Source organism: Schistocerca americana, chromosome 3 (assembly GCF_021461395.2).
Source record: "Schistocerca americana isolate TAMUIC-IGC-003095 chromosome 3, iqSchAmer2.1, whole genome shotgun sequence".
In the NCBI taxonomy this organism is placed as follows: Eukaryota; Metazoa; Arthropoda; class Insecta; order Orthoptera; family Acrididae; genus Schistocerca; species Schistocerca americana.
Window position 1 is genome coordinate 231,380,210 of NC_060121.1, and position 19,838 is coordinate 231,400,047.

Sequence of the window (19,838 nt, forward strand, 5' to 3'; positions counted from 1 at the left end):
ATATTGTTATGAAAAGTCATTGATGGATATAAATAACGGTAGGTGTAAAGATAATAATTCACAAAGTTGAGGTATTGAGTGGTAAGAACCACATAAACAAGACTGGAAATATGTTGATGAAATTTGTTATGCACCTAACATAAGTATCTGCTTTATTTTCCTCACACTCTTATAATTTCCAGTTGTTCCTAAGAGACAGTTTTCGTCGCTTCCCACATCTTCTCAGAGACATTTTCAACTAGTTCAATATATTCTATCATGTCTATGCTATCATTTGTGTGCAACTCGTCCACTTTAACAGTTGCCTTGTTCATTGACAGTTTATTTTCTCATTATGTCTTTCTGTCTGCTATGTTTTGCTGTTTGCATTAGTAGCTTTGTTAAGTGATTACATGTTCCATATATGTAAAATATAATCTTTCAGCACTAAAAATGTCATACTTATTATAATATTCCTGGCTTTTGTGCTGTGGTTGAATCAGTGTTGTGGAAAGCTCAAATGTTTCATTCCTATCTGTGAAGGATATCTTGAAATGGGACTGTAGCTTCTGTGACGCTATCATGTTTGACAGCAAGCAAGAATGTTAGATTGTACATGGTCCTGCAAGCAGGAGCAGAGAGGCTGTTTGCAACTGTAACACACTCTGGCTACTGAGTACTAAGCTAGGGTGTGAATCAGACTTTCATAGAAGCTACAGTCTAATGAAGATGTCTTTCACAGATGTGAATGAAACATTGGCTTCCTCCAAGAAATTGATTTGACCGCAATACAGTAGCCCAGACTGTTTTAATAAGTATTATTTCATCTGTGTGTCTATCTCATGTAAATTCATCTACTCTGCATTTTTGTCTTATTGCCTGATAGGTTTGTTTCATTCTAGCTTTGTATCTGTTTTTACTCTGATCCTAAACAACTTTAAAATGTCAAGTGCTCATAGCCTATCATCTTTGATCACTAGACATTCTAAAGTAGTTTATGACTCACATCTGTGCAATTTCTGTACTATTGGATAAAATACAGACAGTTCCATTTCAATTCCATCTTTCTTTTCACAAGTTCATTTTTTGTTTGTTTTCTGGAGGAATATTGTATAAACCTAGGACCATTATCATTAGTGGTATCTTATCCAAAATTTCCAACTGTAGCTTAACTTCCTTTTGCATTCTGTCCCCTACAATAACTACTTATAGCAGGATATATTGTCGATATAAGCTCTGATAACTCTTTGAAGAAATCTTCTGTTCTGTAAAATCATTAGAGTAATTTACGTGCGGGCGTCTTTTGTTTATTTTTAAAACAAATCTTGTTACTCTGTTTGAGATTTCTTCAGTGCCTTTAAAATGATTTTTAATTTTCTGGTTTACAACAAAGCCTACATCTGAATTTCCTTCCTGCTCTATGAGTCTTGTCATGATATCAATAATGCTTGGTTTTCATTTTTATGACAGACTTCTGATTATTCTATTACATCCCATTTGATGGTGTTCATATTTAACTGCTCTAAGAATGTGTGTAAGAAAGCAGTTAATATTAAGCCTCCTTATTGTCTGTGGACCAAAACAGATAAATTCAAAATTGGACATGGTAAATGCAGAAGTGACTATTCAAGGAGAAAAAAATAGTTACTGTGCACTTATTGTCTTTCATACAAACTGTGGGAGAACTAAAGAAGGAATCAAGCCAGTAAATGGGGAGGGAAGGTGGAGCGGTGGAGGCAGTCGTGCAAGGTGCTCACAGGACACCAAGGAATTCACATGGAAAAAGCTCCAGTACAGAACATGACATTATACTGCAAGAACATTTAAGTCTGCTGTTTCTTTCTCACCCTTCAAATCCCACATGACCTTCTACAAGGAGGAGGAGACTTTTTATGACTGTAACACGTCATATGCAAGTCCAGGAGAGATATGAGCTTCAACTGCAGCTCCTTGCAGTTTAGAGGCCAAGGAAAAGGTGTAGAGCACTGGGAGAGAGTCACAGGGAGCTGTTCCATCCTAGGCTTTGTGTCCTGTGCGTGACAATCTAGACTCGTAGCTCGAAAAGATCAGTTCCTTTAATTGTATTTCTCACAGACACCAGCATAAGCATCTGCATTCACATAGCACATCATATTCCAATAAGTGCACCAGTACCTCTTATTCCATATAGATAAGTCCATCTGTGATTTCAACCATGTCCTATGTCAGTCCCTCTGCAACTGCCGCATGTTATCATGACCACCAATAATTATCTGCTTGTATGAATGGCAATTGGTTTTGCCCAATTGCTTGTGGTCACTAATTTGATTACTCCCATCTCTTATAGTCTGTTTAGTTTATTTGTAGTCAGAGTGAAATAGGCTGCACACTGAATAGAGTTGTAATGGTGTTGTCCTGGATGTAATATAAGCTCAAAACTTAGACTCGCATTCTAATTTAGGTTAAAGTATTTTAGCAATATTATGAAAAGGAAAGTTGCTAATCACCATATAGTGGAGATGCTGAGTTGCAGATAGACACAAAAAAAAGGCTGTTCCACATAAAGCTTTTGGCATGTAAGGCCTTTGTCAAAAATAGACGACACACACACACACACACACACACACACACACACACACACACACACGCGCACGCGCTTGCGCATATGAACTCAGCTCACACACACATGTATTAGATTTACAGTATCTGAGGTTGTAAATTCATCTAAGCTGAATGTAGCAATTTTTTGCCATTGGACTGGATCAATGTGCAAGTATTAAAAAATGTTCTGTCAATTCACATCGGAACCTCTGGAGGGAAGATGTTATTTTTATGAAACAGCATTTTGTACCTGTTTCGATTCTTTCAGTTTTTAGTTTAGCACCAGTGATGACTGTGTTATAGTCAAAATCCAGATCTGCAAAAAATTACGGACTCTGTGACTGACTGTTTCCCTCCTTTACATTTGAATACTCGAGGGTTGCTGTGCACCACTGGTATATGGTTGATTAAAATTTAGTTGCTATAAATAAAGTGTAACTGTGACTGACAGAAACATCCCGTTGCCACCAACATAAATCTCACATAACTGCATAGACAACATAACAGAATCAGGTCTTGTATAGAAGCAGATAGACTATCGCTTTTCCCTTGATCCATTTGTGAGTGGAATGGTAAAGAAAATGAGTAACAGTGGTACAAGGCACTCCCCACCATACACTGTATGGTGGCTTATGGACAATGGCTGTTGCTGTAGATAATGCTATGTAAAAACTTAACATTAATTTTATAATAATAAAATTAATTTAATATTGCCTCAAATTGTGTTGTACATAAATAAGAAAACATTTTTGAGAATTAATCGAAAATTGATTTTGGTTTGTATCTAATTCTTAAAGCACATGATATCTTGTACCTTGTAAGTAATTTATGTATAACATTTATTGATAATTATAATCCTGTCTCACTGCAGGTAAAAAGATTGGTTCAGAAAGTAAGGACAGTCACGAGGCTTTGCGGAGTCTGGCGGCACCAATGCCTGATCGACTTAAATTAATGGAAAATACAGACAAAATGGATGACAGTTTTGTCAAAATAAAACGTGTAAGTTTCATAGTGATGTGTGTTAAGAACGTAGTAATTTCAACATAACTCACCTGTTAAGTTATTGAAATAGGAAAATAACATTGGCTGTCTTGTTTTAAAATAAAATTAACTATTAGGTTATTTTTCTGTTAAAACTGCCTACCTGTGGCTTATCTATTGCTCGGCTTTACATTTGCTTGTGAAGTCCCCTAATATGTGTCTATTTCTAGCAGCTTATGTTCTATGAATGTAATTTAATACAAGAATGATTATGCATGTTTAGGTACTATTTTGATAGTACTTCAAACAGTTACATTTAACTGCTGTATGGTTTTACAGGTCAGAGAAAAAGAAGTGATCCCATTTGATGGAATATCCCGTAGCGAGCAACAGGATAGTCAGTCAAGTGTCCCTTCTGAAAACAATAAATGTAAGTTGATTTCAAGTGAGTACGATATTTTGACTTTTGTTACAACAGGATTACATATGTAATGGGCATATATTCATGTTCTATTGGATGGTCTAGAGTGGTGGCAAACTATCTCCAATGGAATTCTCACATTGGTGTTCAGGAGATTGAAGGATGAGTATGCTATGTGAGAAATAAAACTCTATGTTTGTCTTCCACCAGTGTAGTAATGGGGTACTTAACCAGTCAAACTTTAGATTTCAAAGGGACAGTCTATTGAGTCATTTATTTACACATTTATTGGCACAAAAAATCTTAACATGATTAAATATTACCAGTTTGAATCTTTGTGGCTTATTGAAGTTATTTTATTTGTGTCAGTTAAAATACTCTATTAGAGGAATGAAGATTTTAAGGAATACTTACTTCAGGATATGCCTGGTTTAGTTTGTATTAAAGAAACACAATTAAAAAAATGATTGTAGGCTGCCCAAGAATACAAAGATCAAGGTAGATAATCTAAATGGAAAGGACCTATAGTGTGACCTCCATGTCCTATCATTGGCTGAACATTGTTCTTGATTTATGTTAATGACCTGCCATCATTGGCTGAACATTGTTCTTGATTTATGTTAATAACCTGCCATTAGTCATGTTTGCAGGTGGTATAAGCATTGTTATTAAGATGAAGGAAGAGACATCAATAGAAGAAATAGAAAATTATGTTTTTGGGGATGTTACAGACTGATTTTGCACAAATGATTTTGAACTTGGAGGGGGGCAGAGGGAACTACATCTCTTCCAGTTTTGTACTGTTCAAATATGCCACCTCCTGTTAACCTAGTAAACAAGCATGAAATAATAAACAGGATAGAAAATCCTATGTTTGTAGGTGTGCATATTGACGAAAACTAAAGCTGGAATAACAATGTATGAGGAAAGATTGGAAAGTAACGTATGGTAATTTTATTACCAAAAAATTCAGTAGGTAATGAAACAAAAATATCTCAAATGAACTTACATCTTTTGCCTACTTTTTACGTAGTCACTAATATTCTCGACACATTTCTCCCATTGTGGTACCAGTTCCAATATGTCCTGTTCGCAGAAGTCCATTTGGTTGGGATATAGCCATCTCCAGACTGCTGATTTCATTTCCGCATCTATTGCAAAGCATTGGCTGGCAAGGAATTTTTTCATGGGACCAAAACAGATAAAAGTCTGACTGTACAAGGTTAAGACTGTATGGCCCTCCCAGGGGGGTCCACAGTCCCTTTTGTGGTGCGCACGGGGCCCCAAGCTACTGCAGTCACCTTCCTTTTTCTAGACTGCATTACTGTCCCTGTTTCCCCCCTTCCCTGTCCTTGCTCCTTTCTTCCTGCACCCTCCCTTCCCTCACGGTGGACTTCTTTATATTGACCTGGCTATCCTCCTGGCTTTGTTTTTGGTATGTGCTATTGTTTAGTTTGCTGTTTCCATACCATTTTTGGCGTTTTTGGTCCCCTTGGGGTTTGACCTCCATTTCCAACGTTTTCCGTTCAGTGTGAGCCATTTGGGGATGAACTCCCAACCTAGTTTCCATGGTGCAGGCTCCTCTCCCCCTCCCCTCCCTTTTCCCCTTGCACCCTGGCCCCCTTCCTGCTAGGTCACCAGCACAGTAGCGAGTCCGTGTGGTGGGGCTGTTAAGTACCTACTTGGCTGAGCCCCCTGACAACACAGGGATCACACTGCTAGTACCTGAGCTGTTACCGCCTCGTGTATGCCAAGGAGTCGACGCTCACTTTGGGGCATCGAAACTGCCAGCAGTGGCTGCCAAGCCAGACAGCCTTTACTGTGGCTGGGTGGCACCCACGGGGCGAGCCCCCGGCTGGAGTGGGTGGTACTAGGGCAGACGCCTTGCACATGAAGCGACAAAATCGTCAACGTCCTGGCCATTCTGTGGCCGTCTCTAAGAGTGATAGAAGACATGACACTACTCCTTCTGATCCTTCGACCTTTTCCTCCCTGGTCACCCCCTGGGAAGAGGGTCAAGCTCACCGGCTTGGGTTGAAACCTTTCCCTCGGTACCTGGTTTGTACCAAGACAGATGGCGAAAGTTTTGCCACAACCAAGCCTTTGTTTTTTGTGGAGACAATTGAAGATAACTATGGCGAAGTGGAATCCTTGAGTAAAATGCGGTCCGGTTCTTTGCTCATAAAGACAATCTGAAGCCCTGCGTGCTTGTGACCATCTCTGTCGCACCCCAGTCTCTGTCGCACCCCACCAATCTTTGCACTCGGTACAGGGCATAATTTTCCACCAGGATTTTCTTCTCCAAACTGACAAGGAGATCCGTGCAAACCAAGAGCGATGAGGAGTTAGATTTATCTGCTGTGTACAACGAGGCCCTAAAAACAATCGTGCCTTTATCCTGGCCTTCGTGGAGGATACCCTCCCAGAGAAGGTCAAGGTGGTGGTGTATAGGTGTGGTGTAAAACCTTACATTCCACCACCGATGAGATGTTTTAAATGCTTACGGTTTGGACACATCTTCCTGCTGCACCCATGATCCCCTCTGTGGTGAATTTGGGCGACTTCTCCACGAGGGGGGTGCCTGTGCTCCCCCGCCAGTGTGCATAAATTGTAATGCGCAGCATCCTCCACACTGCCAGCATGCCTGGTGTATGTAAAAGGATGACGGAATCAAGAGAACAAGACCTTAGATCGACTTACCTACACCAAGGCTTCTCAGCAGTATGACCAGCTCCATCCTGTGCCTATAACTTCTACTTTTGCTTCAGTTATGTCCATTCCCCTCCTACCCCCTCCTCTTCCCAGCCCCGCCCCATTCACCCCACACCTTCCTCCTCACCTTCCCCCTCCCACACCCCTTCCCCCTCCCCATCAGTACCCATACCCACCCCTTCGGGTGCTGCTCCCCCTCCCCTGCCAGAGAAGCACTCCCCTTCTTCGGCAGCCGATGGTGCTGGAGCTCCCTCTTGGGACTGCTCTTCCCAGCACCCAACTGAAAGGCGATCTGCAGCTCCACATCGGCTGCATTATCCGTGGCTGGTAGGCGCCAAGATTGCCAGGAGTAATTCCTTGCCTGACCTCGCTGCAGTCTGCCCTTCTCTTCCTTCACAAGAGAAGAAGCAGAAACACAAGAAGAAGGGCAAGGCCCCTCTGGTACCCTCTGAGGTGCCGCCTGCTCCTCCTCTAGCCAATGAACCAACAGAGCCTGACCCCACCTGTATCGACATTACCCCGTCTTTATTGGTGATGGATGGTGACTCGGCAGTGTGACTGGCTCCGATCCGTTTGCTTCCTATTTGGATTCCAGCTTGAGATCCTCCAGTGGAATTGTAATGGATATTTGCATCACCTCCCAGAGTGGCAGCCCCTTCTTTCCTCCTTCTCTGCTGCTTGCATTGCTCTTCAGGAGACCTATTTTGTCAATTCTTATTCACCAACCCTTCACGGGTTCCACACTTTCTGTCGGAACCGAATTGGCCCCTTGTGGGCTTTTGGTGATGTTTGCACCTTGGTCTGCAAGGACATTGTTAGTAAATGGATTCGCCTCCATACCACTCTGTAAGCAATTGCTGTCAGGGTCCATCGGGCCACTCCGATCACAATCTGAAATCTCTACCTCCTGCCTGACAGGCCGCCCACATCCCTTGCTCTAACCACCCTTTTTCAACTCCCTTCTCCCTTCTCCCTTCCTGCTTCTAGGGGACTTTAATGCCCACGCCCATCTTTGGGGTAGTCACACGACTACTGCCCTGGGCAGGACAGTTGAAGCTGTTCTGCGAAGGCTTGACCTGTGCCTACTAAACACCGGAACTCCCACACTCTTTAATGTGGCACACGGCACTTTCTCTGCCATTGACCTCTCCATCTGCAGTCCCGTTCTTCTTCCCTCCATTCAGTGGCGTGTCCACAATGACTTACGTGACAGCAATCATTATCCAATTGTTTTGACCTTCCTTTAGTGTATCTCGGCCATCAGCCTCCCAGGTGGGCCTTCTCTAAAGCTGATTGGGGTACCTCCTCCTCTGCTACCAACACCCCTGTACTACCACACGGCAGTATTGATGAGTCTACACAGACTTTGACTGCTGCCGTTCTTTGCCCAGCTGTTTCAGCCATCCCTTCTTCCTCGGGTTACCCCCGTCGTTAGATGATCCCTTGGTGGACTCTGGAAATTGCTGCGGCCATAAAAGACCGCTGCAAAGCTCTTAAACACTTCAAGCGGCACCCTTCTACTGCTCTCCTTCTGGTCTTTAAACGATTCCACGCCTGGGCCTGTTACGTAATCAAATTTCAGAAACAGATTTGCTGGGAATGATATGTGGCTGCCATAGGACCACACACCCCCTCTTCACAAGTCTGGGCAAAACTCAGGCGAATTTTTGTCCATCATCCTCCCACTGGCGTTGCAGGAATTTCTGTGCGTGGTGTTGTCCTTACCCACCTGGATTTTGCCGCAGAGCATTTCACTCAACACTTTGCACAGGCCTCTGTATTGACTCCGTATCTGCCCACGTTCCTCCTCCTGAAAGAGCGCTCGGAACGACTACCTTTGTCTTTTGTTTCTCGCTGCTTGGAGCCTTATGATGCCCCATTTAGCAAGTGTGAATTCGCCAGTGCCCTTGCCCTTTCTCCCGACACGGCTCCTGAACTGGATCGGATACATAACCAAATGCTCCATCTCTTATAGGTGGCTGGCCACCATTGTATACTGACCCTTTCCAACCATCTGTGGAGTGAGGGAGTATTTCCTACCCAGTGGCAGGAAAGCATTGTTATTCTGGTGTTGACATCTGCGTAGCCACCTCTTCAGTTGGATAGCTACCATCCAATTAGCCTTACCAACACCCTCTGCAAGCTCCTTGAATGCCTGGGGAGTTGGCAGCTGTTTTGGATCCTTGAATCCCGTGACCTTTTGTCATCGACTCAAGTTGCTTTTTGCTGTGGCCACTCTAAGGTGGATAACTTGGTCCACCTGAAGCCTGCTATCCGGTCAGCTTTTGCTCATTGGCAACACCTCATTGCAGTCTTCTTTGACCTGCATAAAGCCGACACCACCTGGTGCCACCACATCCTCACCACCCTTCACAAATGGGGCCTTCGTGGTGCTCTGCCCGTTTTTATCTATAACTTTCTTTATTGTCGCTATTTCTGGGTCCAAGTTGGTTCCTCCTACAGCACTTTCCGTCGGCAAGAAAATGGGGTTCCACAGGGTTCTGTTCTGAGTGTCCCTCTCTTTCTCGTAGACATTAATGGACTGGTGGTAGCTGCTGGGCCGACAGTGTCCCCCTCTTTGTATGCTGACGATGTTTGTATCTACGTCGCTTCCTCCATCATGGGCACTGCAGAACGCCGTCTACAGGGGGCAATCTGCCGGGTGCAATCTTGGGCTCTCTCCCGTGGTTTTCAGTTTTTGGTGGCCAAGTTGTGTGTCATGCGTTTCTGCCATCGCTGTACAGTCCATCCCCATCCAGACCTGTTCCTCGATGGCCAATCCCTCGAGGTGGTGGACACCCATTGCTTCTTGGGTCTGTTCTTCGATGCCCGGTTGACATGGCTCCCTCATCTTCGCCAGCTGGTTACATCTCAGTGTTCTTAGATATCTGTGCAATACCACCTGCAGTGCAGACCGCTTTATTCTACTGCAATTGTACAAAGTGCTGGTCCAGTCTCGTTTAGACAACGGGAGTCCTGTCTATGGTTCTGTGTCACCTTTGACATTGCAGATACTAAACTTATCCACCATTGTGGGGTACGGCTTGTGACTGGTGCCTTCCGGACTAGCCCCGTGATTAGCCTTCTCGCAGAATTGAGGTTTCCACCGCTGCGAGTTTTGCGCCAACAACATGTGATATCTTATGTACTCTGCATTCGCTGCACCCCACAGCACCCTAATTATGGTCTCCTTTATCCGGACACGGAGATCAACCTCCTGTGGCAGCGGCCATGATGTGGGCTTACCATGGCTGCCTGCATTCAGTCGCCCTTTTCTGACCTCCAACACTTCCCTTTACTGCCTCTTTTCTCCACTCACACACATACCCCTCCGTGGTGCATCTCTCGGCCACAGCTCTTGTCTTGATCTCTCCATCAATTCAAAGGATTCTGTCCCTCCGGAGGCCCTTCACCACCAATTCTACTGTCTCCTCAGTTCATTCCAGGATTCAGAAGTAATTTATACGGATGGCTCCATGGTTGCTGGTCACACTGGTTATGCTTACACCAATGCGAGACACTCGGAACTTCGTTCCTTGCCAGATGGCTGTATTTTTTTTTACTGCAGAACTGGTAGCCATGTTGCGCGCACTGGAGTATGTCTGCTTCTGCTCAGGACTGTCCTTCACTATCTGTAGTGATTCCTTGAGCAGTTTTCAAGCTATCGGCCAGTGCTTCCCTTGCCACCTTTTGGTCCTAGTTATCCAGGACTCCCTTTCACTCCTTGATCAATGTGGGTGTTCAGTGGTTTTCATTTGGACCCCAGGCCATGTTGAGATCCCTGGCAATGAACTTGCTGATCGACTGGCTAAATTGGCTACGAACAGGCCATCTCTTGCTATTGGCATTCAGGAAATAGACCTTGGCTCGGCATTACATCATCAGGTTTTGGGACTTTGGAATGCAGAATGGCACACTCTTTCTTCGCCGAACAAGCTCAGGGCGATAAAGTATTCTACAGCTATGTGGCGGTCCTCCTTATGGTCCTCTCATAAGGCCTCTGTTGTCCTTTGCTGACTCTGCATCGGCCATACTTGGCTGACTCACGGTTATCTCCTCCGTCTTGAGGACCCCCCTCTCTGTCCTTGTGGCTCGATGTTGACTATGGTTCACCTCTTACTGGACTGTCCCAACTTAATCGCCCTGTGATGGACGCTTAACTTTCTTGACTCGATACCCCGGGCGTTAGCTGACAATGCCTCAGCGCCTGATCTCATTTTACGGTTTCTTCCTGATGGGGAAACCAGCATGTTTCCACTCCATAGAGGCCAACTTGGTTTCAGGCTTGTGGTGACTCATCATCAGTGATGATTCTTTTCAGAAAGTGGTGCTCTTCTGCATAACAAGTTAAGTGATCCAGGTTTGTCATCATTCGCTGGGCCGTTTGGTTGCCTGTCAGGTTCTTAGGCACCCAGTAAACACCAACTTTACGAAATTTCAACTTTTCGTGAACAGTATTGTATCTACACAATAGGAAATGTTGACCTGCTGTGATAAGGTTCACAGACGAACATGCCAGTTGTTCATAATTGCTGCCTCAGTGGCTCCAACATTCTGTGAGGTTGCAGCTTTTAGCAGCTGCCCGGAGTGTGGCGAATCACTAAGGCCCACACGACCCTCTTGGAAGAATGTACTCCACATAGAGACATTGTTACACTCCATACAGTTGTTCCCATACATGCCACGCATGTCTATGTGAATTTCACTTGTTTTATGCCCTTTGGCCCACAAATATCAAACTACACATCACTGCTCTTCAAAGATTTATGACAGTAACATGGCCATCATTTTTGTTTCATAGTTCAAGCTTCTCTTGCTAGAGCTGCACATGAAAACAAAATACCCTGCGTAGTGCAAACTTCGGACTATATCAGAGTGAAATTTCAATGTTGCAGCTGGAGTAGCAGGGGAGGAAAAAATTATTGTGCCTTACTTTGTGATCCTCCTTTATAGTAGACCTGCTAAAATATTTAGATTCAGCTATTTTTGCCATAAGAATAATTGCTAACCTTAGGGACATAGAAATCACTAAGCTAACATGTTTTGCATATTTCCATTTACTGATGTCTCATGGAATTATATTTTGGGGTACATCCTTACTTAAGCAAAAAGTATTCATTGCGATAAAGAAAGCAATTAGAATTGTGTGTGGGGTTCACAAATTTACATCTTGTAGATCTCTCTTTAAGCAGCTGGGAACATTATCTGCAGCCTCACAGTACATGTACTCACTTATGATCATGAGTTGGAGAGTAACATGTATGTTAACAAGAGTAAAACTAAAATGAAAAATAATCTGCAGTGCCCTTTAATGAATCTAATAATGAATAAGCAACCATAAAATTCTTTGAGAGCCTACGCTTGGAAATAAAATATCTGGCAGAGGTAGTGGAAGTGTTTTCAAATGTAGATTAAAGATTTTTGTCTTTAGCATCTCCTTGTTTGTGTGTTTTCTATGTTCTTTTGTCACATTCCACATCACAGCATCTATCATGAATAAGATCTATGGAAGAAGAAACTAACTAACTAACATTAACTTTGCAGCGTCAAATTGACCTCTGTTCTTACAATCTGTTTGCAATTAGGTGAATGTCAGATAATTCATAAATGTCTATATACTTTCCCAAGAAGCATTACTGGTAAAAATCAACATTATGTCGTAAACATCCCATGTGCCACAACTGCAGTTTGTCTAAAGATGTTCCCCTGTTAAGGATGATAAAGATAAAGGAATGCCTGGAAACACAGGCACACAGCTGAAAATGTAGCAAACTGGAAATCATTTTTAGTTGTAGCTAAGAGGAGACACAGGACATTATTTCAGTTTTTTTCTAATAAAAACAAAGTCTTTTTATGCTTGAAATAATAAAATGTAACTTCTATGAATACAGGCGACACAACAGCTAATAATACACAACTTCAGCATGACAGACAGTCACTGAATGATATCCGGTGGCTGCGTGTCGATGTGTGTCGATTCATCTTACAGCAGGACACTGTGCTCAAAGTATTAGGAACAAAGTTTCTCCCAAGATCATCATTCTTTGCTGAGTTTGAACTACCAGTAAATCTGGTATGTCCATGCAAAGGCAAGCAACAGAAGCCATGGAATAATAGAGTTCATCGTTTTTGTTCGAGAAAGCAGCTAAATAATGGTAAGTATCAAAGATACTTGTGTGAAATGTAAAGGAATTTCCTGAAGTAATGTGTTTAACAATTTATGTTTGTTTCAGTGGTTGAATTTGATAAGAGCATTAGCTGCCGCATTCAGACAAATGGTGGTGACACACTCGAAAGGATAAAGTTGTCAAACCTGACATTCACTATGTATTCCCGACACATGAAACAGAAAAGTCCAGTGCTGATTGGTACAGGTGAATTATCATTAACACAGCTTCTAAAGCCAGATGCATCAAACAAGCATGAGATTCCAGTTTTCTCAAAGCTGCAATCTGTTGACGGTCCTCTGTTTCTGGGAACTCTGATTGTGGTTGTGGAACTCATATCAAACAAGGACATGTTAAATAATTCAGGAGTACGTAATGGTAATGGAAAACAGGATAATCAGCATCAGGTCCTCTCATCGTCATCTGAGGAAAGTGGGTTGAAGCTGTCAGCACAAAAAGCAGAGAGATGTAACAGTCAGAATGAAGCAGTACCAAAAGAGAATGCTGTACCCACGAAACTTGCTACCAAAATCAGATGTGCTGATACTGAACAGGATTCATTGAGAGAGAAGGTATATTCAAGAAATGTACTAACTGTAATATTGTACTTGTTTTCTGAATGTATACTGACTAATTCTTCCTCAAATGCAATTAGCATGAACAGTATTCCGTTAAACTGAAATATTTGGTTGACTTCTTTACTAAGGGCTTCATCACATTGCCTTTGGACTGCAGCATTCTCTGGCAGAAGCCTTTTTGGACTTTGGGACAGATCCCACTTAGAGTACTTCCTTTCACTAGGTGGTCCATCAGCTATTAATTGGAAATTTTGAAAGGAAGAATTCTTATTTGCAATGGACATTACATACAATATGGGTTTGACATCACAGGTCTCATATCTGTCACCTTAACCCTTGCATGGGCGCGCCGTTGTTTTGTAACACAAGCAGACGCATGATGCACCTTGTACTTACGTAAAGAACAGCTGTCTTTATGTTACCAAGGTAAAAATATATGAGCAAAATCACACTTAATCGTAGTGTGATTAAACAATGATAAAAGAAATTTACATTATGTGGGGTAAATTACTGTTTAATTAAACGGTAATAAAATAAGCCTTGCGTTATATCAATCTGTTGCCACATACAAGTGTTACCACACAGTAATGACTCGCTAGAAATGGTAAACAACACAGTTGCATCAGATCCCTGCCAACCGCTTATGTAAGTACTAATTACATTTGTAGATAACTGCCCCATTGTGGGATTGTGCTGCTAGCTCGGAATCTGGATAATTTTCTTGCATGGATTGTAAATTTTTTACTCACCTATTTTATTTTATGTTACTGCTGCTCATTTGGATGTACGACAACGTAATTTGTTACTGTCTTAGCTGAAGCAATAATGAAGGAATAAGTACTGCCTCACAATTGTAAAACAACAATGTAACAGTACAAAACAATGTTATTTGTGAGTGGTGCACTTTATACACAGTAATGTCTCCTTAAGGGTTAAATCTATTTGGGGTTGCCTGTTATTTGGTTTCTTGTATTGTTTGAAGGATAGTAGTCAAAGCAATTGTATAATCCATAATGGGATACAGAGAAGCATTTATTTCAATCTTGTTTTGTACAAAAAAGCATTTATTTACATCTCATTTTGCTGTAAACAATGGAAATGTGGGAAAGGCTGAGAAAGTTGTTCTGAATTATGATAACTGATGTTCAGTGAGTCATCCAACATGTGAAGTGTTACTGTTTAAAGCAAGCTCTTAAAGGGTCTACTTATTGTTATCGATATTGTTACTGGATGAGCTTCCATATATCTATACTCTTTCAGCGACTATTGGCCCCATGAGATTGTTTATACCTCTTGTACAAGTATTTATTAATTTTTTTGTGACTTCTTGAATGTGTCCCTAAGTTATCTTTCTCAATCTGAACAAAGCTTTGTAGTATCCTGTCGTCCTATGTTGATACAGTGGCAAATTCTGTGAACAATATGAAGATAGTGGTTGCCCATTCACATTTTTGTTTCACTTATTACATCTTTTCTATGGATCTTCTCAGTGTATCCTCTCATTGGACCTACCAAGAACTCTGTATAGTCAAACAATACTTGAGAATGGTCTGTATAGAAGAGTTTGATACATCTAATAGTGCAAAGATATTATAATTGTTCAGTCCTGTTCAGATTAACTGCTGCCTGCTTTTTTTTTTCTCCTCCTCAGTGTCTGAGTTAATTCCACTTAAACACTGCTGTGAATTGTAGGTATCATTGATGCTGCACTCAGACAGTGTTGGTATATTTCATCTGCTTAATATGCCTTATCTTACTTACACTTATATTTATAGTTAGTTTCCATTCTTTTTACTAGGCATTGGCTTTGTTTATTGTTATCAATATCACAAGATATTTTTGAAGGAAGTAATTTTGACAAAAACAATATTTTTATAATAATTTATTACATCAACAATAACTTTAATATGTTTAAAGTATTCACATTACTGGGTTCAGCAGGCAGCTACCATCTTCTGATGTGACGAAACTTGCTACAAAGCTTCATACAGATATATAATGAAAACAGTCAGGGTCTTCAAACATCATGACGTTAACTAAAATATTTCAGTGAATGTACATCATACTACCATGTGGTGAAAGACCACAATTAAAATATTGTCCTCTGCAATCATATAGGGGTTGTATGTGAGAGGGTTATATATAGGGAAATGGGAGGCTGGGGCTAGAAGGGCGGGGCAGAAAAAACATAGGTGAAACTGGGCAAATAACAGAGTACTTTGAATTACTTAAAACTGATATTTTAAAAACATGGTCAAAAACACAATCGTTAAAGTTGAAAACTTTATAAATTTTTAAAAATGTTTTGTTAAAAATATTTAAAAAAATAATATGATAAATTGTTAACTGACTTGGATGTCAGGGACTATCATCCTCTAAAATAACTAAACAAATCATAAAAATATATGTATACTTTTTGTAGCTAATTTAACATCCAGAACAAGTTTTATAAATTTTGTAATAAAATACAAGTGCTATAATAAACAATTAATGAAATCATAATCAGACACATTTTGTAAAACATGTGTCATTAAAGAAAAATACAACCAGAAAGACTCATTAATAAAAAGCAGTTGTAAATGTTATTGTAGTGATAAAAAGTTGTTATTAAAACTGCTAAAATGAAACTGCAGTAAAATAGATTGTTATTAGGGCCCTCTGCTGGGCGATTCCATAATGTTCTATTGTTGGTGCTGGTGGTGCCACTGTGTTTACTCCTGTGTTCTCAGTAGTGTGCAGTATGCTCAGCACAGCTGCTGCCTTTCATATAGTCGCTGTGATTTGTCAGATGCCACTTCTCTCCATTCCAGAGAAGGATGAGAGCATTAGAAACATTAGAAAAGGAACTCTCATAGCAACCATTTTGATAGTTCAGCACATTTACAGGATCCTGCATATTGTGTGTGTGCGAATTTCAAGTTATTGTAATATATCTAGTGAGAGCCCCTTATCTGCACTACAGAATATTGTAAGATTTCTTTATAGGCATTCAACAGTGTGCAATCATCAGATGTGCATTGAAAGCTGTCTTATTACTATGGAGTCATGAGTTTTCTTTAAATCTAATTTCAAAGTATTGCCCAGTTTGTCTTATGTGTATTTTCTGCAATTGCTACACTTGATTTGGTACACTCTTGAACTTTGAAATGAATTCTTGTTATTATCAATCTTATGGTGTAATTGGATTTCAAGTGGTTCTTTTGTTTGGAAACATAACTTTGCCATTATGAATATATTTTACAATCTTGTTGGATACCTGACCATAACAAGTCGTAGGCACATACATTGTTTTTTCATCCGTATTATAGTTTCCTCTGTTTCCCATTGTGTTCTTTGCCGTATGCTGCAGTTTCTATTTTCTCTTCATGTACTGTGAAGCCACATGATTGATTCCATATCTGTTGTTCATTACTATTTGCTTTAAGATATCAAGTTCAATAGTTATGTCATTTTCAGTTAGTGGCAGTTTGAGTGTTTTTATACTCTGTTCATCATAAGAATAAAGCTGATTTAAACATTTAGGTACAATAATAAGGATATGTTTTATGCTGTGCATTAAGTGCACATTGACTCAGTGATAATATGGGACGACAGCCTTACCGGCACATTTAACTTGGTCAGCACTGGCCGGTCAGCAGGTACAGCTAATCTGCAGCGACGTGGATAGCTGCAGTTCACATGTAAAAAGAGACCAGCAGAGAAGCAATACAGCTTCAAATTTCATTTAATTTTTAGGCAGAGTGGAATAATACACTGCAGCTGCCACAGTACAGTTCTTAGATGACTAGATGGAAAACGTAACTTGCTCTCATTCTTAGGTAACATACTATTGTAAATAAAAAAGAGTGGTGAAAATTCCTAACTTAACCACGGGGTATTTTTTCTGCATAAGCTGTGTGTAATTTAAGAGAGTATTGAAGGGATTTTACATATAGTTAAATATTGAAGCCTCTGAAGGTGTTACTTGGAATCAGCTGTCTGGTAATATCTGAACTCCTTCAATATCGAAATCTTAGGAATACATTTCTGTTGTAGAACTGTCATCTGCTACATTGATGACGAGGCTATCAACAACAGATCCATGAATCCATCCAAACACCTGATTTTCTCCTCTTCTTTAATGACGTGCTGTTTTGCGTCCCATCAGTGTTCAGCAGTGATGTGTGACAAAGCTCCACAAATTAGTTTAAGTATGCCTGGCAGCTTAAGTGTCATATTATTTCTGGTGACAAACCCCTTAACCTGGCTCCAGATCAGTTCTGTTGGGTTCAGACTGCAGTGGTACAGTAGTAACCTAACGACCGTGTGACCTGCAGACTGAGCTACGTCATCAACAATGTGTTGGTCTACAGTACAACGTTCAACCTGTTGCAGCAATTCAACTTTAATTGCAGTAGGATAGCCATTGGCTCCCTTTTCTACCAAATAGTTTACAATGCCTTGCTTTTTCCAATGTTTTTGCGGTCTACGCTCAACTTTCATGCTGTGATAAAATGCATTGTCCATTACAATAATGCTGGAGTACTTTAATGTGAGCAGAACGTCTCTAATAGATTCAAAAATTAAATCACCACCTTCCACAAAACTGCATTTGCTACCTATATGCACAATAATTAACCTCTTTCCTTCTCATGTCAGTTTTTTTATGGCTTTTGACAGACATGCAACAAAAGCTTGGCTCTTACCAGTAACTGTTGTACCAGCCCATGTCCCGCATTATCTCAGATCTCATGTCTAAATTTGCGAATCTGGCAAAGATAATGCATCCTCCACAAAGAAATATGATCTCTGTCTGTTACTATACTGTTTCATTTTCTTTTTTCTAATTGGAAACCGATGTCTCACATTAGTTTGTGAAAAGTTGTCCCTTTAAAACTGGGTTAATCTTCATTGTAATTTAGTTTTAAATATCTTATCTCTTGTGGGCACCTTGTTTCTTAAGAAAAATGCATGCTCCTTTGACCACACAGCACTTATCATAAAATCGTCACACTTTCGTAAGACACACGGTTAACTTTTCCCCGTCTTCCCTACTGTGGAAAGTTTGCAGATATTTTGTTTTTCTTTCTGTGCACTAAGAACACTTGACACAGAAATACAAGTAAAAAATGGTTCAAATGGCTCTGAGCACTATGCGACGTAACATCTGAGGTCATCAGTCGCCTAGAACTTAGAACTAATTAAATCTAACTAACCTAAGGACACCACACACATCCATGCCCGAGGCAGGATTCGAACCTGCGACTGTAGCGGCTGCTCGGTTCCAGACTGCAGCGCCTAGAACCGCACGGCCACTCCGGCCAGCTATACCAGTAAATTCAGATGTCATTTCTGCAGCCTGCCGTATCACTAGTGATGGATAGTTTTCTGTCAACTTGTTAAAAGCATTCAGCACAGTCTGTTTCTCACCATTTTTAGTGGTGTTCCACGTGTGTGTTGTTTCACAACGGAGCAGAAGCAGCGTCAGCCATTTTCACACTACGTATTAACAACGCGACAATCGGAGCACAACAGTACACACACTGTGACTTTACACAATTTCTTAAATAAAAACTACATAGCTAAAATATGAGAAAAAAGAGAAACGCAAATGGCTATTAATACATTAGAATATCTGAAATTATCATTTACAGTAGCATAGTAATAAGGTATCTTATATATAAGTACGACCTATTTCCAAGAGCGTAACAACAATGATGTACATGTGCTACAGCTGCTGACCAATCGTTGCATTTGTGTTGATTTACATCAGGTTTATTCTTATAATGAACGGAGTATAGTAATCATAGCATGAAAGTATATGCACGTTTTCCATTGTTCCAGATGACAGGATTGCATATAAACAGTGGCATCAGTGGTTGTAAACTTTCTAAAAATGGGAATACATGTTCACCTCTAATGTTGGTTAATGTCAAATCTAAGAAATTGAGACTATTGTTTGCTTCCATTTCAACCATGAACGCATTGTGTTTAATTTATCAGCTAAATTATTAAGTTCAGCTTGACTACCATCGAATAGTGTGATAGAATCGTGTACATAACAGTTGTAATACCTAATTTTCTCCGTTATTTGTGGGAATTGTTGAAGCTTCTGCATTCCAAGTATTATACATACATTTACAAAGGTTGCATACTTACAGTTGGTTGTACGCCAATTTTTTTTTTTTTTTTAATGAAATTGTCTAAGACAATTTGCAAGGTGCTATTGAAAGGTGGTTTTATGTGTTGTATGTATAACAATGACCGCATTGAACTTTCATCAACCACACTCAGCTATGTTTAACTTTGTGGTGTTCCTTCACCATGCACTGTGACACACCAAATTCTGTGTTGGTAAATCCTCAAAGAGTTATATTCTTCCGAGTTGTATCACAGTGAATATGACAGTTATACACAACTTGCATATAATCGCAAATT

General features: G+C 40.7%; 1 protein-coding gene across 1 annotated transcript in view; it reads left to right on the forward strand.

Annotated features, from left to right (window-relative positions):
* The window catches only part of LOC124605625 (C2 domain-containing protein 3-like), a 63,055-nt gene that overhangs the window by 12,490 nt on the left and 30,727 nt on the right, over positions 1 to 19,838 (forward strand). Inside the window, exons 3-6 of the mRNA XM_047137439.1 lie at positions 3,431 to 3,561; positions 3,883 to 3,973; positions 12,568 to 12,831; positions 12,910 to 13,415. Coding sequence (XP_046993395.1) covers positions 3,431 to 3,561; positions 3,883 to 3,973; positions 12,568 to 12,831; positions 12,910 to 13,415 — 992 coding nt within the window. The remainder of the gene's footprint in view (positions 1 to 3,430; positions 3,562 to 3,882; positions 3,974 to 12,567; positions 12,832 to 12,909; positions 13,416 to 19,838) is intronic.